The sequence below is a fragment of the Myodes glareolus genome, chromosome 4, assembly GCF_982192425.1.
Source record: "Myodes glareolus chromosome 4, mMyoGla1.1, whole genome shotgun sequence".
Lineage (NCBI taxonomy): Eukaryota > Metazoa > Chordata > Mammalia > Rodentia > Cricetidae > Myodes > Myodes glareolus.
In genome coordinates, this window is record NC_142029.1 from 24,504,514 (window position 1) to 24,520,392 (window position 15,879).

Sequence of the window (15,879 nt, forward strand, 5' to 3'; positions counted from 1 at the left end):
CGCTAGCCTGCCTTCAGAGCCCACTGGGGTTCTCCAATAGCCCTGGCCATCACTTCCTTCCTTCTGAAGAACTGCCCTGCACGTGACCCAGGTAATTCCTGAAGCTTTAGAACCTCGCGGGTTTCTCAAAGCCTGACTCAGAACAATGCACCTCATCACCCAGCTTGCTCTCCTGGACTCAATTTCCTCACCTACCAGGGACTGTAGCAACCCCTCACTTGGGGTCTGGAGATGGATTAGTATTTAAGAGCACTTGCTCTGTTTTTTCAGAAGAGAGCTTGACTTCTGCACCCACATCAGGCAGCTCAAAACCACCTGTAACTCCAGCTCCAGGGGACCTAACACCCTCTTCTGGCTTTCCAGAGCACCTCACTCCTGCACACACAAGATCATACACCTGCCCCCCAACGTAAGTAAAAAAATCTCAAAGAGAACAAAGCAAAGCAATCCAATCTTTCACTTGGAAGGCTCTGGAGACATCCCTGAAATCTGCTTCTTCCTCTGTCAAAAGCAAGAGTCTGAGACAGAAGCTTCCTGAGAAGTATAATAAATGTTTTAATACTTTTCACTTTACCAAACAACTTCTTTCTTGTTCTGTTTATGCTCTAATAGTTGCTTTGTGTTTTGGTCCTGGAGACTGAACTGGGGCCTGGTGTACTCTAACAGTTGTCAATGGTCACAAATGGGTTTGGACCCAGAATGAGGCAAGAGGCTGTACCTTCCATTCGTTTGCTCTTGTTGCTTTGAGTTCACTATGGAGAATGAGCAGGCATCCAGTTCTCAGATCCTCTCCAGGGCTGGGATTAGGCGTGTACTGCTGTGCCCGGCTGAGACTCTCTCTTGAGAGTAGCTGGCAGCACTGAGAAGAGCTGGGAGCGGTATGTCTCTTGAAGGCAGTGACATCATGGAAGCTTAGTTCTGGCTTCTGCCCAGCATCCGGTTCTGTGGGACGATGTGAAACGCAAGGCTTGAGCCTGGAATGTGTCAGCCTCCCCTGCCAGCCCTTCTCTGGCTAGTGTGCAGGGGCCTGCTGTTGTCACTAGAGACAGTGTGGCCGAGGGAGAGTCCAGAGATGGGCGCCTACGAGCCGGGCACCCCCACGTTGTACTGCTAGGTGACATCACTGGGAAGAACGCTCATTTGTTCACCTTAGCATGAACAAACTAAAGTCCCAGCGGCTGAGTGTGACCGTGCACACGTGTGATGACCGTGCACATGCGTGATCATTCAAAGGTGGAGGTATGAGGATCGGGAGTTCAAAGGTTACGTAGTAAGTGCAAGGCCTGGACTACATGAGACTTGCCTCAAAATAATCACAACTAGAAATCAAAAAATAACGCAAACATACATGTACGCCACACCTGGCCTGAAATGGCTCCAGGGAATTAGACAACACTTCCTGTCTGCAGTCTAGTAGAAATAGCTGAGTGTGGTGGTTCAGGCCTGTTTTCCAGTAGTCGGGAGGCTGAGGCAGATTTCAAGTTTGAGGCCAGCCTGGGCTGAAACACAAAATGAAACAAAGCAGCAGCTGCAGCAAAAAAAAAAAAGAAAGCGGGAGTGTGTTAGAAACAACAGAAATGCAGTACTCCAGAACTGTCTAAGAAGCCTTTTTTTCTTCCTGGTCTTTTTTTTTTCTTTCCCTTTTTTTGGTTTTTCCAGGTAAGGTTTCTCTATATCACCCTGCCTGTCCTATAACTCACTCTGTAGATCAGGCTGGCCTCGAATTCAGAAATCGCCTGCCTCTGATCCCCCAAATGCTGGGATTAAAGGCATGTGCCACCATCTCCTGGCTAAGAAAGTCTCTTTTCAGATGAGAAAGGGAAATATGGCTACAAAGAACATTCTAGACAGAGAAGAGGGTTTACATAAAGCCCTGATAGAAAAGCTTTGGACGTTTGCTGAACCTTAAGACCGGTGTAAAGTAGGCAAACTCCCTTCTAATAAATGACAACAGAACAAATAAAAAGAAATGATCATAGCTGGGTGGTGGTGGCGCACGCCTTTAATCCCAGCACTCAGGAGGCAGAGGCAGGCGGCTCTCTGAGCTCGAGGCCAGCCTTGAGTCTTCTGTTTTATCCATCTTTTTTTAAAATTTTTTTGTTATAGTCTAAGGGAAGTAACACACTTTAAAAAAAAAGATTTATTTATTTTATGTACATGAGTGCTCTATAAACTTATACCAAGTCTGGTAGTGGTGGCGCACGCCTTTAATCCCAGCACTTGGGAGGCAGAGGCAGGCGGATCTCTGTGAGTTCGAGGCCAGCCTTGTCTACAAGAGCTAGTTCCAGGACAAGCTCCAAAGCTACAGAGAAACACTGCCTCAAAAACAAAACAAAACAAAAAACTTATATCAGAAGAAGACATCATTTCCACTATAGATGGCTGTGAGCCACCATGCGAATGCTGCGAATTGAACTCAGGACCCCTGGAAGAGCAGTCAGTGCTCTTAACCTGTGTCAACTCTCCACCTCCTAAGCCCGTAACACACTTTTAATTCCAACATTCATGAGGTAAATTTTAGTGAGTTCCAGGCTAGTCTTATTTACACAGTGAAACTGTCTTAAAAAAAAAAAAAACCCAAAACCAAATTGAAGCAGTTACCGTGTGTGCCATAGCATGCATAAGGGAGGTCTGAGGACAACTGTGGGAGCTGGTTCTCTGTTTCCACCTTGAGGGTATAGGGATTCAACTCCTGTGCCCAGGCTACCAGCGCTATTACCTGCTGAGCCATCTCATAGGCCCAAGATTAGTTTGGAAAATACTCGCTACCATCAGCTGTTGCTGGGTCTGGTGGTTGTAAGGTCATTATGAGTATGTACATCTATGCACACAAATATTATATGTATTTTCTGTAGCTGCTATGACTTTTGAAGATAGCTTTCACTACATAGCACAGACTAGCCTCAAACTTTCAATCCTCCTGTCTCCATCTCCTAAGCAGCCCCAAAAGTCATACCTGACTGTAAACTTTAGTTCCAGCTCTGGTCCTGAGAACAAGCAGGGAGACTGGGGAAAAGTCTTCCCTTTAGTAGAAGAGGGAAGGAATGGGGTGGGGGTGGGACAGGGCTGTGGAACAGGAAAAGCTCTGGGGAGTGTGAGTGCTTCAGCAGCCAGAAACTGCCTTTAGGAGGGAAGATGAGGAAGAGGGAGCAGATCCAACTCCGAGGAATGGGACTGAAGTACAGTTGGCTCTTCCACTTTTGGCATATGAACTTCAGAGTTCTTTCAAATGTATACAAGAAAGAGGTCCTATTTTTCAGCTGCACAGACCCTGGAGCTGAGCTGGGGAGGGAGAATTTTTACCTAGGCCTTGGGTTCATCTCCTGCACTGAAGAGAGAGGGAGTAAGAAAGATAGGGAGCTGAGTTCAATCTTCAGCCATGCAAAAGAAAAAAAAAGGTGAAGAAAAAAACCAAAAGGAATGTTCAAAATATAAAACCCAACAGTTTTGTTTAAAATAGCAAAAATAGCTGGCCCACGGTGTCCCATTCCTTTAATCCCATAACTCAGGAGGCACAGGCAGGCGGATCTCTGTGATCTCAAAACACAGTCAGGGCTACAAAAGGAAACAAACAGTAGACAAAACAAAACAAAAAACTAGTAACAAAACTGCAATAGATTGAGGGAAAAAAAAAACCACCCTAAGTGTCAACTGGGACAAGCTAGATGTAAACCAGAGAGCTCCCATCAAATGGCAGTTGATGGGTATAGCACATGGCCGGTGCAAATTCCAGGATACAGATTTACCACCAAGTTCTTTGCTGAGAAAAAAAAACAAAATATGCAAGCTGCTACCACTTACATCAAAATTATACAGACAAATGTCTGTATATGCTTCCTGCATCCCAGTGATGTCCAAGTGTTCCTGGAAGACAAGACGAGGGACTGGAAGATTTAAGGATCTTAGGGAATCAGTATTCTTTTTGTCATACTGAGTAAAATTCACTTAATTTTACTTAATAACAAAATTAATCTTTTTGTTTTAAAATTTTCACATTTATTATTGGGCTGGAGAGATGGCTCCGAGGTTAAGAGCACTGGCTGCTCATCCAGAGATCCTGAATTCAACTCCCAGCAATTACATGGTGACTCAGCTCACAACTATCTATAAGGAGATCTGGTGCCCTCTTCTGGCCTGCAGGCGCACGTGCAGGCAGAACATTGTGCACATAACAAAGAAATAAATCTAAAAAGAAAAAATTTCATATTTATTACTGTTGTTATATGATGTGAATATAGGTGCATGCCTGCCATGTAGCGCCTGTGGAAGCAACTCAAAGGAGTCAGTTCTCTCCTTCCACCAGGTGGGTCCTGGGGGTAGAACCTGGGTCATCAGGCTAAACACAGCAAGTGCCTCTACCCACTAAAGCACCTTGACGGCCCTATATTAATTATGTTAAACTACAGAACTTCAGTATGAGCACTGTTGTGCATCATTTCTGTCTTGTGACAGAACATCGTCCTTCCACCAGAATAAATCCCCAAGCCAATCACTTATGGCTTTCAGCTCCTTAGCTCCCAGCAAATTCTAACATGTATCTTGCCTCTTTCCAGATATTATTTTTGTTTTTTTTTCTTTCTTCCAAGACAAGGTTTGTCTGTGTAGCCCTGGCCGTCCTGGAACTCGCTCTGTAGACCACACTGACCACCAACTCACAGAAATCCGCCTGCCTCTGCCACCCGAGTGCTGGGATTAAAGGCATACGCCACCACCGCCTGGCAGCCTGGATAATCTTTATAAATGGAATCATACAATGTGATCTTTCAACCCTGGCTTTTTTCACCTCCCATATTTTTCTCATTCTTTTTGTTGATGAATTTGCCAGTTGGCAAACATTTGGGTTGTTTCACTAATATCAACAATCATATATGGAATTTGTTTGAAGAGAAACTAAACTGTTCACCAATTATTTGAAGCATATACTAGCACTGGAATTATTAGATCACATCTAGTTTCTTTATTATGTATACAGTGTTATGCCTGCATGTATACCTTCACGTCAGAAGAGGGTGCCAGATCTCATTACAGATGGTTGTGAGCTACCATGTGGCTGTTGGGAATTGAACTCAGGAACTCTGTAAGAACAGCCAGAACAGCCAGTGCTTTTAACCTCTGAGCCATCTCTCTAGCTCCACATCTAGTTTCTTATTTTGTTTTGTTGGCACTGGGAATCAGATCCAGGGCCTTGGACCTGTAAAACAGATGTAAATCCTTCTACAGGCAGGGCACAGCAGCTCTTTCCTTGCAGAGCATTGCTCTATCACTGAATTACATCTTCAGGCCCTATCGGTCACAAAGTAATCATGTATTTAACTCTTTGTGATGGTTTTATCCTGACTAGCCTTAATCTTGTAATATTCCTGCCTTAGCTCCTGGAGTACTGGGATTGCAGGGATGTACCATTGTAGTTGGCCCAAAAATCTTTTTTTTTTTTTTTTTGAGACAAGTTTCACGTAGCCCAAGCTAGCCATCCTTAATCCACATGGAAGTTTTATTCATATGGAAACACTGACTTCTAAAAAAAAAAAGAAAGAGAGAAAAGAAGGCGTACATTCATGGAAGGGGAGTGTGCTGTAAACACAGGAGGTTATTATTACGAGACAAGAAATTAGCAAGCCTTTCTTTGGATAACTCCTGGGAGGCAACTGCAAGTTGCACTCAGAGATCTCAGTTGATTAAATTCGCTTCCTGCACTCTGGTCTCAGGAGTGTGCACACGGCACCCTGGGTTCAAGTCCTGACAGTTGCAGCTGTGCATCCTGTGCAGGTCACCTGACCTCTCTATACCTGAAATGTAAAACAGATGTAAATCGCCTCACAGAGCAGTAATGAGGAGTAGGTGGGCTCAGGTATGAGAGCCCAGCACAGAGAGGGCAGGGCACAGGAGCTCTTTCCTTGCAGAGCGTTGCTGTCCACAGGGTATTAGAGCTGCTCTGACGTCTGTACTCTCAGGAAATTGCAGTGGGAGGCCTGGCCCAGCTGCACAGAATTCTGATCCCAAAATATTCAGAAGAGTGGACACTTCTACTCTAGGATGACAGGAACCATGGTCAGGTATGAGGGAGAAGGCTTGCTGTCTGCGGAGGGCTGCCCCCACGGCACATGGAACCAGTAGTTATCATGCAGGGAAGAATGGGATGAAGTCACCGGAGACAAATTCCCAGTACCCACATCAGGAAGTTCATAACCACATGTAACTCCAGCCCCAGGAGCTCTGCTGCCCTCCACACACACGACAGACACTCGGACACATACACATAAATAATAATAATGAAAAACTTCTGGTCTGTAGGTAAAAACGGGGTCAGCTGACTCTAGATGATCACTATGATAACTCTGACAGGTTCTATGGTCTGCAGCTCCCTGCACCCACCACTGAGGGGATATCTAGGGTAGGGTATTTCTTTCTCATTGACTGCCTGCCTTTAAGTTCTTAGATAGAATGAGTGTGCCCTCCCCATCATGAGAGTAAACATGGAGGGCACAGAAGCTGCACTGACACCTTCAGAGGGATGGAAAGATGCTGCCTTCCTTTCCTTGCCCCACCTCATTTTATACAGTGCTTCAGGACCCAAAAGACTTGCCCTATAGCCGGGTGGTGGCTGCGCACTTTTAATGCCAGCACTTGGGAGGCAGAGGCAGGTGGATCTTTGAGTTTGAGGTCAGCCTGGTCTACAAGAGCTAGCTCCAGGACAGGCTCCAAAGCTACAGAGAAACGCTGTCTCGAAAAACAAACAAAAACAACCCAAAGAAAGAAAGAAAGAAGACTTGCCACTTTGCCCACTGGACACTGGTTGTGGTGGTTTCAATGCAATTGGTCCCCGCCATCTCATAGGGAGTGGCACTATTAGGAGGTGTGGCTTTGTTGGAGTAATTCAGCTACTTCTTCAGCACCACATCTGTGGGCATGCAAACCATGCTCCCACCATGATATTGAACTGAACTTCTGAAACTGCTAGGGAGCCCCTCAATTAACTGTTTCCTTTATAAGAGCTGCCATGGTCGTGGTGTCTTTCGCAGCAACAGAAACTCTGAGACACTGGTCAAGAGCAATGACTCCCACACCAATTCCTGGTCTTTCTTGGAAACTTGGGATAGCAGGGCCAGCCTGCCATACCTGGTGAACAATTCTGTAATGTGTCTGGCTGAGAGGGTGGAGGTCAGGGTGTCACACGGGGAAGCAGGCCAGAAAGGTATTTTCAGTGACCTTTGGTTCCCTGGGAAGGACTCAACAGTCAGTAAAAGTTTAGCAAGTGCTGCTTAATGAATGCCAGAACTTAAAATCCATTTCAAACAAAAACAAAACCAGAGAGTTTTTGAACAAAACAAAATCACTTAGAGTTCCATATGAAAAGAATTTTGATTAATTTTACTTTTTTCCTAGAAGGAAATCTTAGCCCAAACTCAAGATCTTTCTGCCTTAACCTCATTAGGAAAAAACCTCTATCACCTTCATTGTTTTTCTAGTTACCCTTTTAGTTCATTATGTGTTGATGTAAGAAAACACCTGAGATTAGATGACCTGCAAAGGGTGGAGGTTCACCTTGCGCTTGGCTCTGGAGACCGTAAGTCCAAGAACATGCTCGGCAAAATAGAGCCGCATCACATACAAGACTTTGAACATGTCAATTTGGGGAGTAAGTGTCCAGTGTATGAACATGGGAGCGGGCACTTCAAAATCATGATTTTAATATTAGATAGAAAGGGAAACCGAGGCAGGAGGATTGTTAGTTCCTGGCCAGCCTGAACTACACAGAAAGATCTTGACCTGACTAAACCAACCCAAACCAAACCAAACCAAACAAAAAAATCAAAAACATCCAAACAAAAGCCTAGAGGTCCTATTCCTAGGAGTCCTGTAAAAAGTCAGGTGTGGTGCTACATGCTTATAGTCTCATGGCTGGGAGGTGAAGACAGGAGGATCCATGGAGTTCCCTGGCCCAACAGCTTAGCCTAACAAAACAAAAACCACCAAGATGAAGAGCTACAGAGGAACGACACCAGAATTGACCTCTGCAGAGAAATGTAACTATAAATCGGTACTAAGTATCTTGTGTGTAAACTAAAGGGACTTGATGTCAGCCACTGAACCTCAGTTTCTCTATCTGCAAAGACCACTGTGGCTACACAGAGTTCACAGGTGCTGGCTGCTGCTTTAGGGTTGTCAGTGTCGAAGCCAGAAACCTTTAGTCTGCTCAGACACCTCTATTGGGATGTCTCTGGATTCTTTTTTATTCTGAGACAGGGAGTCACTAAGTAGCCCTGGCTGGCCTGAAGAGATTTATTTAGCGGCCTCTGCCTTCCCAATGCTGTGTTTAAAAGAGTATGCCATCATAACTGGCTTATATTAGTTCCTTTTTTTAAACTTTATGATTTATTTATCTTTTATTTTATGTGTATTGGTGTGAAGGGGTCAGGTCCCCTGGAACTGGATTTTCAGACAGTTGTGAGCTGCCATGTGGGTGCTGGGAATTAAACCCGGGTCCTCTGGAAGAGCAGTCAGTGCTCTTAACCACTGAGCGATTTCTCCAGCCCCTTATATTAGTTCTTCATCCCTTGTAATTTTTCCATCTAGGTTCCTGGAATTCTACTCTCCCATTTTGAGGTAGGGGAAGCAGTCATTGATATGCTAAATAAAAGTACTTCCTGAATTAAAAAAAAAAAAAAGAGATGCAATCTCATGTAATCCAGGCTGGTTCAAACTCACTATACAGCTGAGGTCTGAGGATGACCTTAAACTGCTAGGACAGGTGGCCAGTGCTGTGACCACAGTTTACATAGTTTACACAGTGCTGGGAACCACATTTATGCCTTTAGGAATGTCTTTTAGTTACTATTTTTCTTTTCTGTGTAGCTTTGGAGCCTGTCCTGGAACTAGCTCTTGTAGACCAGGCATCCTGAGCGCTGGAATTAAAGGTGGGTGCCACCACTGCCTGGCTTTAGTTACTATTCCTGGCTTTACTTCTCCTTCTCCTCCTCCTCCTCCTCCTTTTTGGTTTTTCGAGACAGGGTTTCTCTGCAGCTTTGGAGCCTGCCCTGGAACTAGCTCTTGTAGACCAGGCTGGCCTCACGAAGATCCGCCTGCCTCTGCCTCCCGAGTGCTGGGATTAAAGTCATGCGCCACCACTACCCGGCTTTAGTTACTATTCTAAAGGAGACACTATGACCAAGGCAATTTTTAAAACACAGCTCTTAATTGGGAGCTTGCTTTAGAGTTTCAGAGTGTTAGTCATCATCACAGTGGGGAGTGTGGCAGCAGGCAGGAGTAGTAGTTGAGAGGTGAGCCCAGAGACATATCTACTCCAACAAGGCCACATATCCTAATTCTTCCAAAATAATCCACCGGCTGGGAACCAAACATGTAAATATATTAGCCTATGGGTGCCACATTCAAACCACCACAGTATCCCTGGTAAGTAGTAAACAGAACCGTGCAATGATCTGTCTTGTCTCTTTAAGAGACAAGCCACGCCCCCTCCAGTCGGCTGAGGCAAGCTGATCTTCAGCTGCCAGTCTGAGTCCTTCCCTTTTCTCTTTCTCTCCTACAGAGGTAGCTGCTGCTGTGGCTCCTCTCTTTCCCCCCTGTTTCTCTCTCTCTGCTCGTCTCCCCTTCTTCCCTTTCCCCTCCATAACCCACCAAATAAATATCCAACCTCACTCTGCATGGCGTGCCTACCTGTCTGCAGACTCTGGTCGGATGCATGGCTCCCTGCCAGGGATCAGCCACCTTTGAAGACCTGCCGCTTGGTCTCCGTGGCATGCCCATCCATTTGTCTCTCCTTGTTGAACTGGTTTCCCCGTCAAGGTCTCTCATCCCTGCCTGGGACTCGCTGCTCCTCATGGGCCACTGCAGCCACTCAGGGAACTGCACCATCCCTGCCTGGGACTGGCTGCTCTCAGGACCTGCTGCCCGCCACCACTTCGGGGACCTGTGGAGTGGTCTCATGGCCCACTGCCGCCACTCGGGGATCCGCAGCATTTTACTTTTACCATTACAAACCGTATACTTTGCCCCTAAACATGCACTCTTCCCAGTCCCTGAAATCTTCCTGTTAGGACCTGGGGAAGACACTCAGAAGTCACAGATGGGAGATAAAGAAGAAAGACACATTTCTCTCTTCTGGTTGACTTCTAATTTTCAGCCAGTGGTGGAGAGAGGCAGTACAAACATCTTTTGGTGTGTCTTGGGGAGAAGATAGTGTCTTTCTAGAAGTCTGGGCTCGGAGTGAAGTTCCTAGTCTATCCCTCTCCTGATCTTATAACCATGCCTCCCACTGCCTTGGACTCTGTGGTCATCAATGACCTGTCAGGGTTAGGAGCTCATACACTACTCAGGAAACGAGAGTGACCCTCTTGACAGTCCCTAGTTTTACTTGAGGAAAGCAAAGTCTTAGAGAGTAAATGTCCTGCCTGAGGGTGCACAGTTGCCAGGTGACCTGGATGCAGACCCAGGGCTTCTGATAAATCAATCTACTCTGGGAGGAGAGGTATTGTGGATGACTCAGGTCTAACTTACCTGCAGATACTGCTAGCTCTTAGCTGACCTTCCTGCAACTGAACACTACTATTGCAATTCTATAGATTATTTATTTGATACTTGGCTAGTGGCTTGCTCAACATCCCACAGTCAGAGTCCCATGTTTGTATCCTTGGCTGTCCTAGAACTTGCTATGTAGACCAGGTTGGCCTTGAACTCACAAATATCTGCCTGCCTCTGCCTCCTGTGCTGGGAATAAAGTATGCAGGGACACTAATTCTTCAGGAGCAATTCACTATTTTTTTTTTTCTTTTTTTTTGAGTATCTCACTTGGACCTGAGCTGGCTGATAAGCCGAGCTGGCTGATAAGGCAAGGCTGGCCTGGGAGCCTCAGGAATCCTCTCTGTGTCTCTCCCCACTGGGATTACTAAGGTGCTTTTTATGTGAGTGCTGGAGAATGAAACTCAGGTCCTTTCCCTGACATCCAACGGTATTTACTAAGGACTAGGAGACCCCTCCTCCAATAGTTCTGAGCCCCAGTTTTCTAGTCTGTAACTAGAGCGAGCAGGAACAATACGGGGATTAGAGAACAAGGTGCTTTAACAGGGAACAGCCTCTTGTCCCCTCCCCCACAGACCTATTTCACCTAAAAGGTTGGAATTTAAACCCCATTAGCAACCAAGAAAATAAGCCTCAAGCTCATCCTCAACCTGTGCTCAGGATCTTGCAGTGGAATGGTTGAAGTCAGAATGCCTGACCTGCTTTAGAGTGCCCAGATACACAAGGCGGTTTTCCTCACAGGAGTGAGGTTATCTGATTTTTTTTTCCTAGATTTTTTTTTTCATTTTCTTCTGGAATTTTTTCCCACTCTTGAGAATTAAATATTGCCAGGGGTGGTAGTGGTAGTGAATGCCTTTAATCCCAGCACATGGGAGGTAGAGGCAGGCAGATCTCTATGAATTCAAAGCCAGCTTGGTCAACAGAGGTAGTTTCAAGATAACCAAGGCTACAGAGAAACCCCCCCCCCCCCAAAAAAAGAGAAATATTGTGACTGGGAATGCTGGGAATGATGGTATGTATATGACTTTAATCCCAGCACTCAGGAGGAAAAGGCAGGAGGATTTCTGAGTTTGAGTATAGCCTGGTCTACATAACAGGCTCCAGGTCAATCAGGGCTAGTGAGACCTTGTCGCAAAAAAGTAAGAAAACAAATACATAACAAGAAATACATGTATAGATAATCCGAGAAAGGAGCTTAGGCACCAGACAGCCCTGAAGCATCCTGCAGAAGCAGTCCCAGTATTATTCAACCTAATGGAAAACCACTGGTCAAGTTCTTTAGGGAGGCTACTCCTCCAGCAGGCTACTCCCTAGAATTTGGCAGTAGGCAAGATTCCAAAACAAAACGAGGTATTCCCAGGGTAGAAAGAGAGAAGGCACTGTGAGCATGTGGAGAGGGGGACTGAGGAAGGGCAAGCTGGAGTAGGGAGACTGCAGAGAACAGAAGTATGAGAAGCTCAGAGCAGACGCTGGAAGACACTTAGGAGATTGCTGGAAGCTGAGCTACTAATGCCACAGCTGGAGGAGACAGGTGAAAGTCCCATCCTCAGGCAGGAAGTCAAACTGTGCTCCTACAACTCCCCTTCCTAGCCTGATGAGGAATGATTCTGTGGGCAGTATCAAAAAATCCCAATACACACAGGGAATAGTGGGCTGGGCAGAGCCTCCCGGTCTTTCTGATCTCAAGTCTCTTTGTGGAGATGCATTTCCAGGGATTGTGGGCACAGAAAAGACAGGTGCCTCCAAAGTGCCTAAGGGGTGTCACCCATACAGGACTCTTTTCTGACATGTTCAGAATCTTTATGGTTCTGGGGAAATGGCTCAGCAGGTAAGAGACTTACTCAGCAAGTGTAAGTTCAAATCCTCAGCATGGATGTAAAATGCCAGACATGGCTACATATTTATGACCCTAGCTTTGGGGAGCAGAGACAGGTAAATTCTGAGAGCTCCTTAGCCTAGTGGAAAGAGCAGAGCTTCCCTTTCAGCGAGACCCAGCAAAGAAAGACTGAGTGAAAAAGACTCAAAGTCTTGCTCTGGCCTCCAGATGCACACAGGCATGTCACCTACACACTCCCTGAGCAGACACATGAATCTTCCTAAAAAGTGTTATTTATGAGACTAGAGAGATGGTTCAGCATTTAAGAGCAGCTGCTATTCTTCTAGAGGATCCAACTCTAGAAGAACTCCGGGCACATGCATGCACTACACACAATCAGGCACATATGCTTATACAAAAGGAGTATTTGTTGCTGTTGTTGTTGTTTTTCCTGAGACAGGATTTCTCTGTGTAGTCCTGGCTGGCCCGGAACTGGAACTCACTCTGCAGACCAGGCTTGTCTCAAATTCAGAGCTCTACCTGCCTCTGCCTCCTGAGTGCTGGGACTAAAGTCATGCACTACCATGCCCAGCAAGGAATATTCTTTTTTTTTAAAATGTTGCTTATGAAAGCAAATAAAGAAGAAAAATAAAAATAATGTTTAACAAGAGATGGTTAAAAAAAAAAGACCCTGTCTCGAAAAAGTGGAGAGGTGGACACCAAAAATTGAGTAAAGAATCTGTTAAAAAAAAAAAAAAAGTACAGACAGGCAGTAATGGCACAAGCCTTTAATTCCAGCACTTGGGAGGCAGAAGCAGGTGGATCTCTGTGAGTTCAAGGCCAACCTGGTCTACAAGAGCTAGTTCCAGAACAGGTTCCAAAGCTACAGAGAAACCCTGCCTTGAAAAACAAAGAAAATAAAAAAATCAAAAGGTGCATTTTCAGAATAGAGTGTAATTTTTATTTTTAAAGTATGCACAGTGAATGGACTAGAAGGGTGTAATAATCTTGTGCCTTAGACAGCAGGGCTGTTCTCCATTTTCCGTATTTTTCAGTATTTACAAAGTGCGTACAGCACTAGAAAAGAAGTATTACTTTTAGAAACATTACCAGCTTCGTAACATGAAAATGCAGAGATGGGGCTCTGGAGGCCCTTGCCTCATCTGCCACTTCTTTGGACCTCAGCTTCCCCATCAATAAAATGGAGCCCTTAACTACAAGAAGCCTCTCTATTAGAAAACTTCAAATCAACCCTATAGAGGATACCTGTGTTTAGAACACTGACTGGGTTTCTCCTCTGGAAAAAGTCCAAGCTACAACAGGATACTGAGAGAAGGGAGGAAGGGGAATTTCTCTTTGGCAAAGGAAGACTTCAAGGGTCTTATGGTCTGCAGGAGCGGAAAATGTGGTAGAGGTATCTGAGTTTTCACAAGATTGGTATCACCTGGAGATGCCGGAAGCTGGAAGTACGAAAACTCTGGCAGAGCATTAACCTCAGATTGTCAGTACCTGATTCCTACAGAAAGCAGGGCCCGAACCAGTCGTTGGTGTGGTGGGAATTCTGTGCCAACAGTAAGTATAGCGCACCCCCATCCAGGTCACAGTAGGGGTTCAACAATATTTCCCAAATGGGTGAATATACCACTGGCAAAAACCTCAATTTACTTACCCGTGAGATGACATATTAGGACGACAAGTTATCAGGGAGGTCGGCCACAACAGCTCTCACGCTTGACGGAGCTAACTATTTGGCAAGTCGGCACAGGGAAGTTCTCAGGGACTAAGCCACTGCCCAAGGTCAAGGTTCCTAATTGGTACAGGAGTGCAGACCAAGGGTTTTCACGTTCACCGTCTCTAAGCGCGGCCTCTCGCCCCAAATCCCGATACTAAGACCCAAGTTCCATGCGTTAAGTCGGCCCAGCAGATCGCGCTCGGGAACGCCTGACCCGGGCCAGGACCCCTCACCGCTCAGCTACAGCTGCCCAAAGATGACCGGGGGAGGGGTGCGGAGAAAAGGACCCCAACGCTCCGACGGCTCCGCAGGGCAGTCAGGGCCAGGGGCCGGTTTTACAAGCTGTAGGCAGCAGACGGTCCGGGTCAGCGTTTATACTGTAGGGGGAAAATCCGACCCTAAGGCCGCACCCCCGGCCACCGTGGGGTGGGAGTCTAGGTGACCCCGCCCTAGGCGTCAGCCCGCTCTTCCCTCCCTCCCACCCTGGGATTCGGAATTGGAGCGGAAAAAGAGCAAGCCGTGAGGAATCTTAAAAGTGGGCTGGAGGTAACGAACGGAACCTTCTAGGTCATTCGAGGTACCCCTTCCCGTAGCAGAAAACGAGTAGGCTCCCTAAAATTCCTCTTTGAGTTGACGGGAGTGGGGAGGAGGGGGGAGATTTTGTACTCTAATTCCCACCCTCTGGGTTGGAAGCCTCCGGCCAGAGAGGGGAAGTGATTTCCTCAAGGTCACTCAGCACAACCACCGGGTGCCGAGCTCAAGATCAGGTGTTTGCCGCCCTCCCCCTTCCCCGCCTTCACCCCGAGAACCCGGCCCCCAAGCCGCCGCGCGCGAGGAAAAGCGCTGGGCGGGAGCCCCCAGGAATCTGGGGATGAATGCGGTGCTCAAGACAGTCTACAACCCCACATCAAGGCACGGAAGCGGGAGCACCGCCGCTCCGGCTGGGGATGCAGCGCGCCTGCCGGGCACCTCAAGTTCCACCCAAACCCGTGCGGCTCCTTTAAGAAAAGTTCTCTGAAAGAGTTCATCAAAGTTTAAAAACTTGCCTCGGAGAAGGGAATGGCGAGGGGTGGGGAGGACTGAGAGCCGAGTGTGGGAGAGAGAACGTGGGGGCGACCAGAGAAGCCGAGAGAGGAAGACGCCGGGGCTGAACGAGGCGCAGAGGCCGGAGCGGCGCGGCCCGGGCCGGGGCGAGCCCGCAGTGGGCTGCGGGGATTGGCTGCGCGTTCCCCCGGAGACCGCGGGGCGGGGGAGGGGCGGGCCGGGCCCCAGCTGAGGCCGGTTCCGGCGCCCGCCCCCTCCCCCGGCGCCCGCCCCCCGCCGCCGCCGCCACGGGCGCACTCGCGGGCCGCAGTGAAAAGCCGGAGGCGGCGGCCGCTCGGGCTTCGCTCCGGTTCCCGGTGCCTGGCCCCTTCGGCCGCCTCCCGCACCCGCCAAACTTAATGTGACCCCCCTCCCTTTCTCCTCAGCCTGACGCGGCGGCCGCCCGTCTGTCTCCTCACCAGCCCGCACTCTTCCTCGGGGGCGCACGGCTCGCCGCGCCCCTGCCCACCTCGGGGCCGGGCGTCCCGCTCCCCTCTCCGCGTTCCCCCCTCACCATGAGCACCGCGAAGCCGGACGTCGAGCACTGCACCGGCGCGGGCACCGGCACGGCTCCCAGCGGCCCGCTGGAGGAGGAGGTGGGTGTGCGGCCGCGGGACTCGGCGCGCGTGAGCTGCACGCGGAGGTGGGTGCGCGGGGCCAGAGGCGGCGCGAGGTCGGGCGGCCCACCGCTCCCGGCGCCTTCCCGCCGCTG

General features: G+C 48.0%; 2 protein-coding genes across 2 annotated transcripts in view; one reads left to right on the top strand and one right to left on the bottom strand.

Moving 5' to 3' along the window:
- The window catches only part of LOC148122213 (uncharacterized), a 21,564-nt gene extending 5,880 nt beyond the window's left edge, over positions 1–15,684 (bottom strand). The window contains exons 1-3 of the mRNA XM_087905912.1: positions 15,637–15,684; positions 15,131–15,554; positions 719–942 (exon numbers count right to left, since the gene is read on the bottom strand). Coding sequence (XP_087762038.1) covers positions 719–942; positions 15,131–15,554; positions 15,637–15,684 — 696 coding nt within the window. The remainder of the gene's footprint in view (positions 1–718; positions 943–15,130; positions 15,555–15,636) is intronic.
- The window catches only part of Rbpms2 (RNA binding protein, mRNA processing factor 2), a 35,010-nt gene continuing 34,591 nt past the window's right edge, over positions 15,461–15,879 (top strand). The window contains exon 1 of the mRNA XM_087905325.1: positions 15,461–15,763. Coding sequence (XP_087761451.1) covers positions 15,683–15,763 — 81 coding nt within the window. The 5' untranslated portion in view covers positions 15,461–15,682. The remainder of the gene's footprint in view (positions 15,764–15,879) is intronic.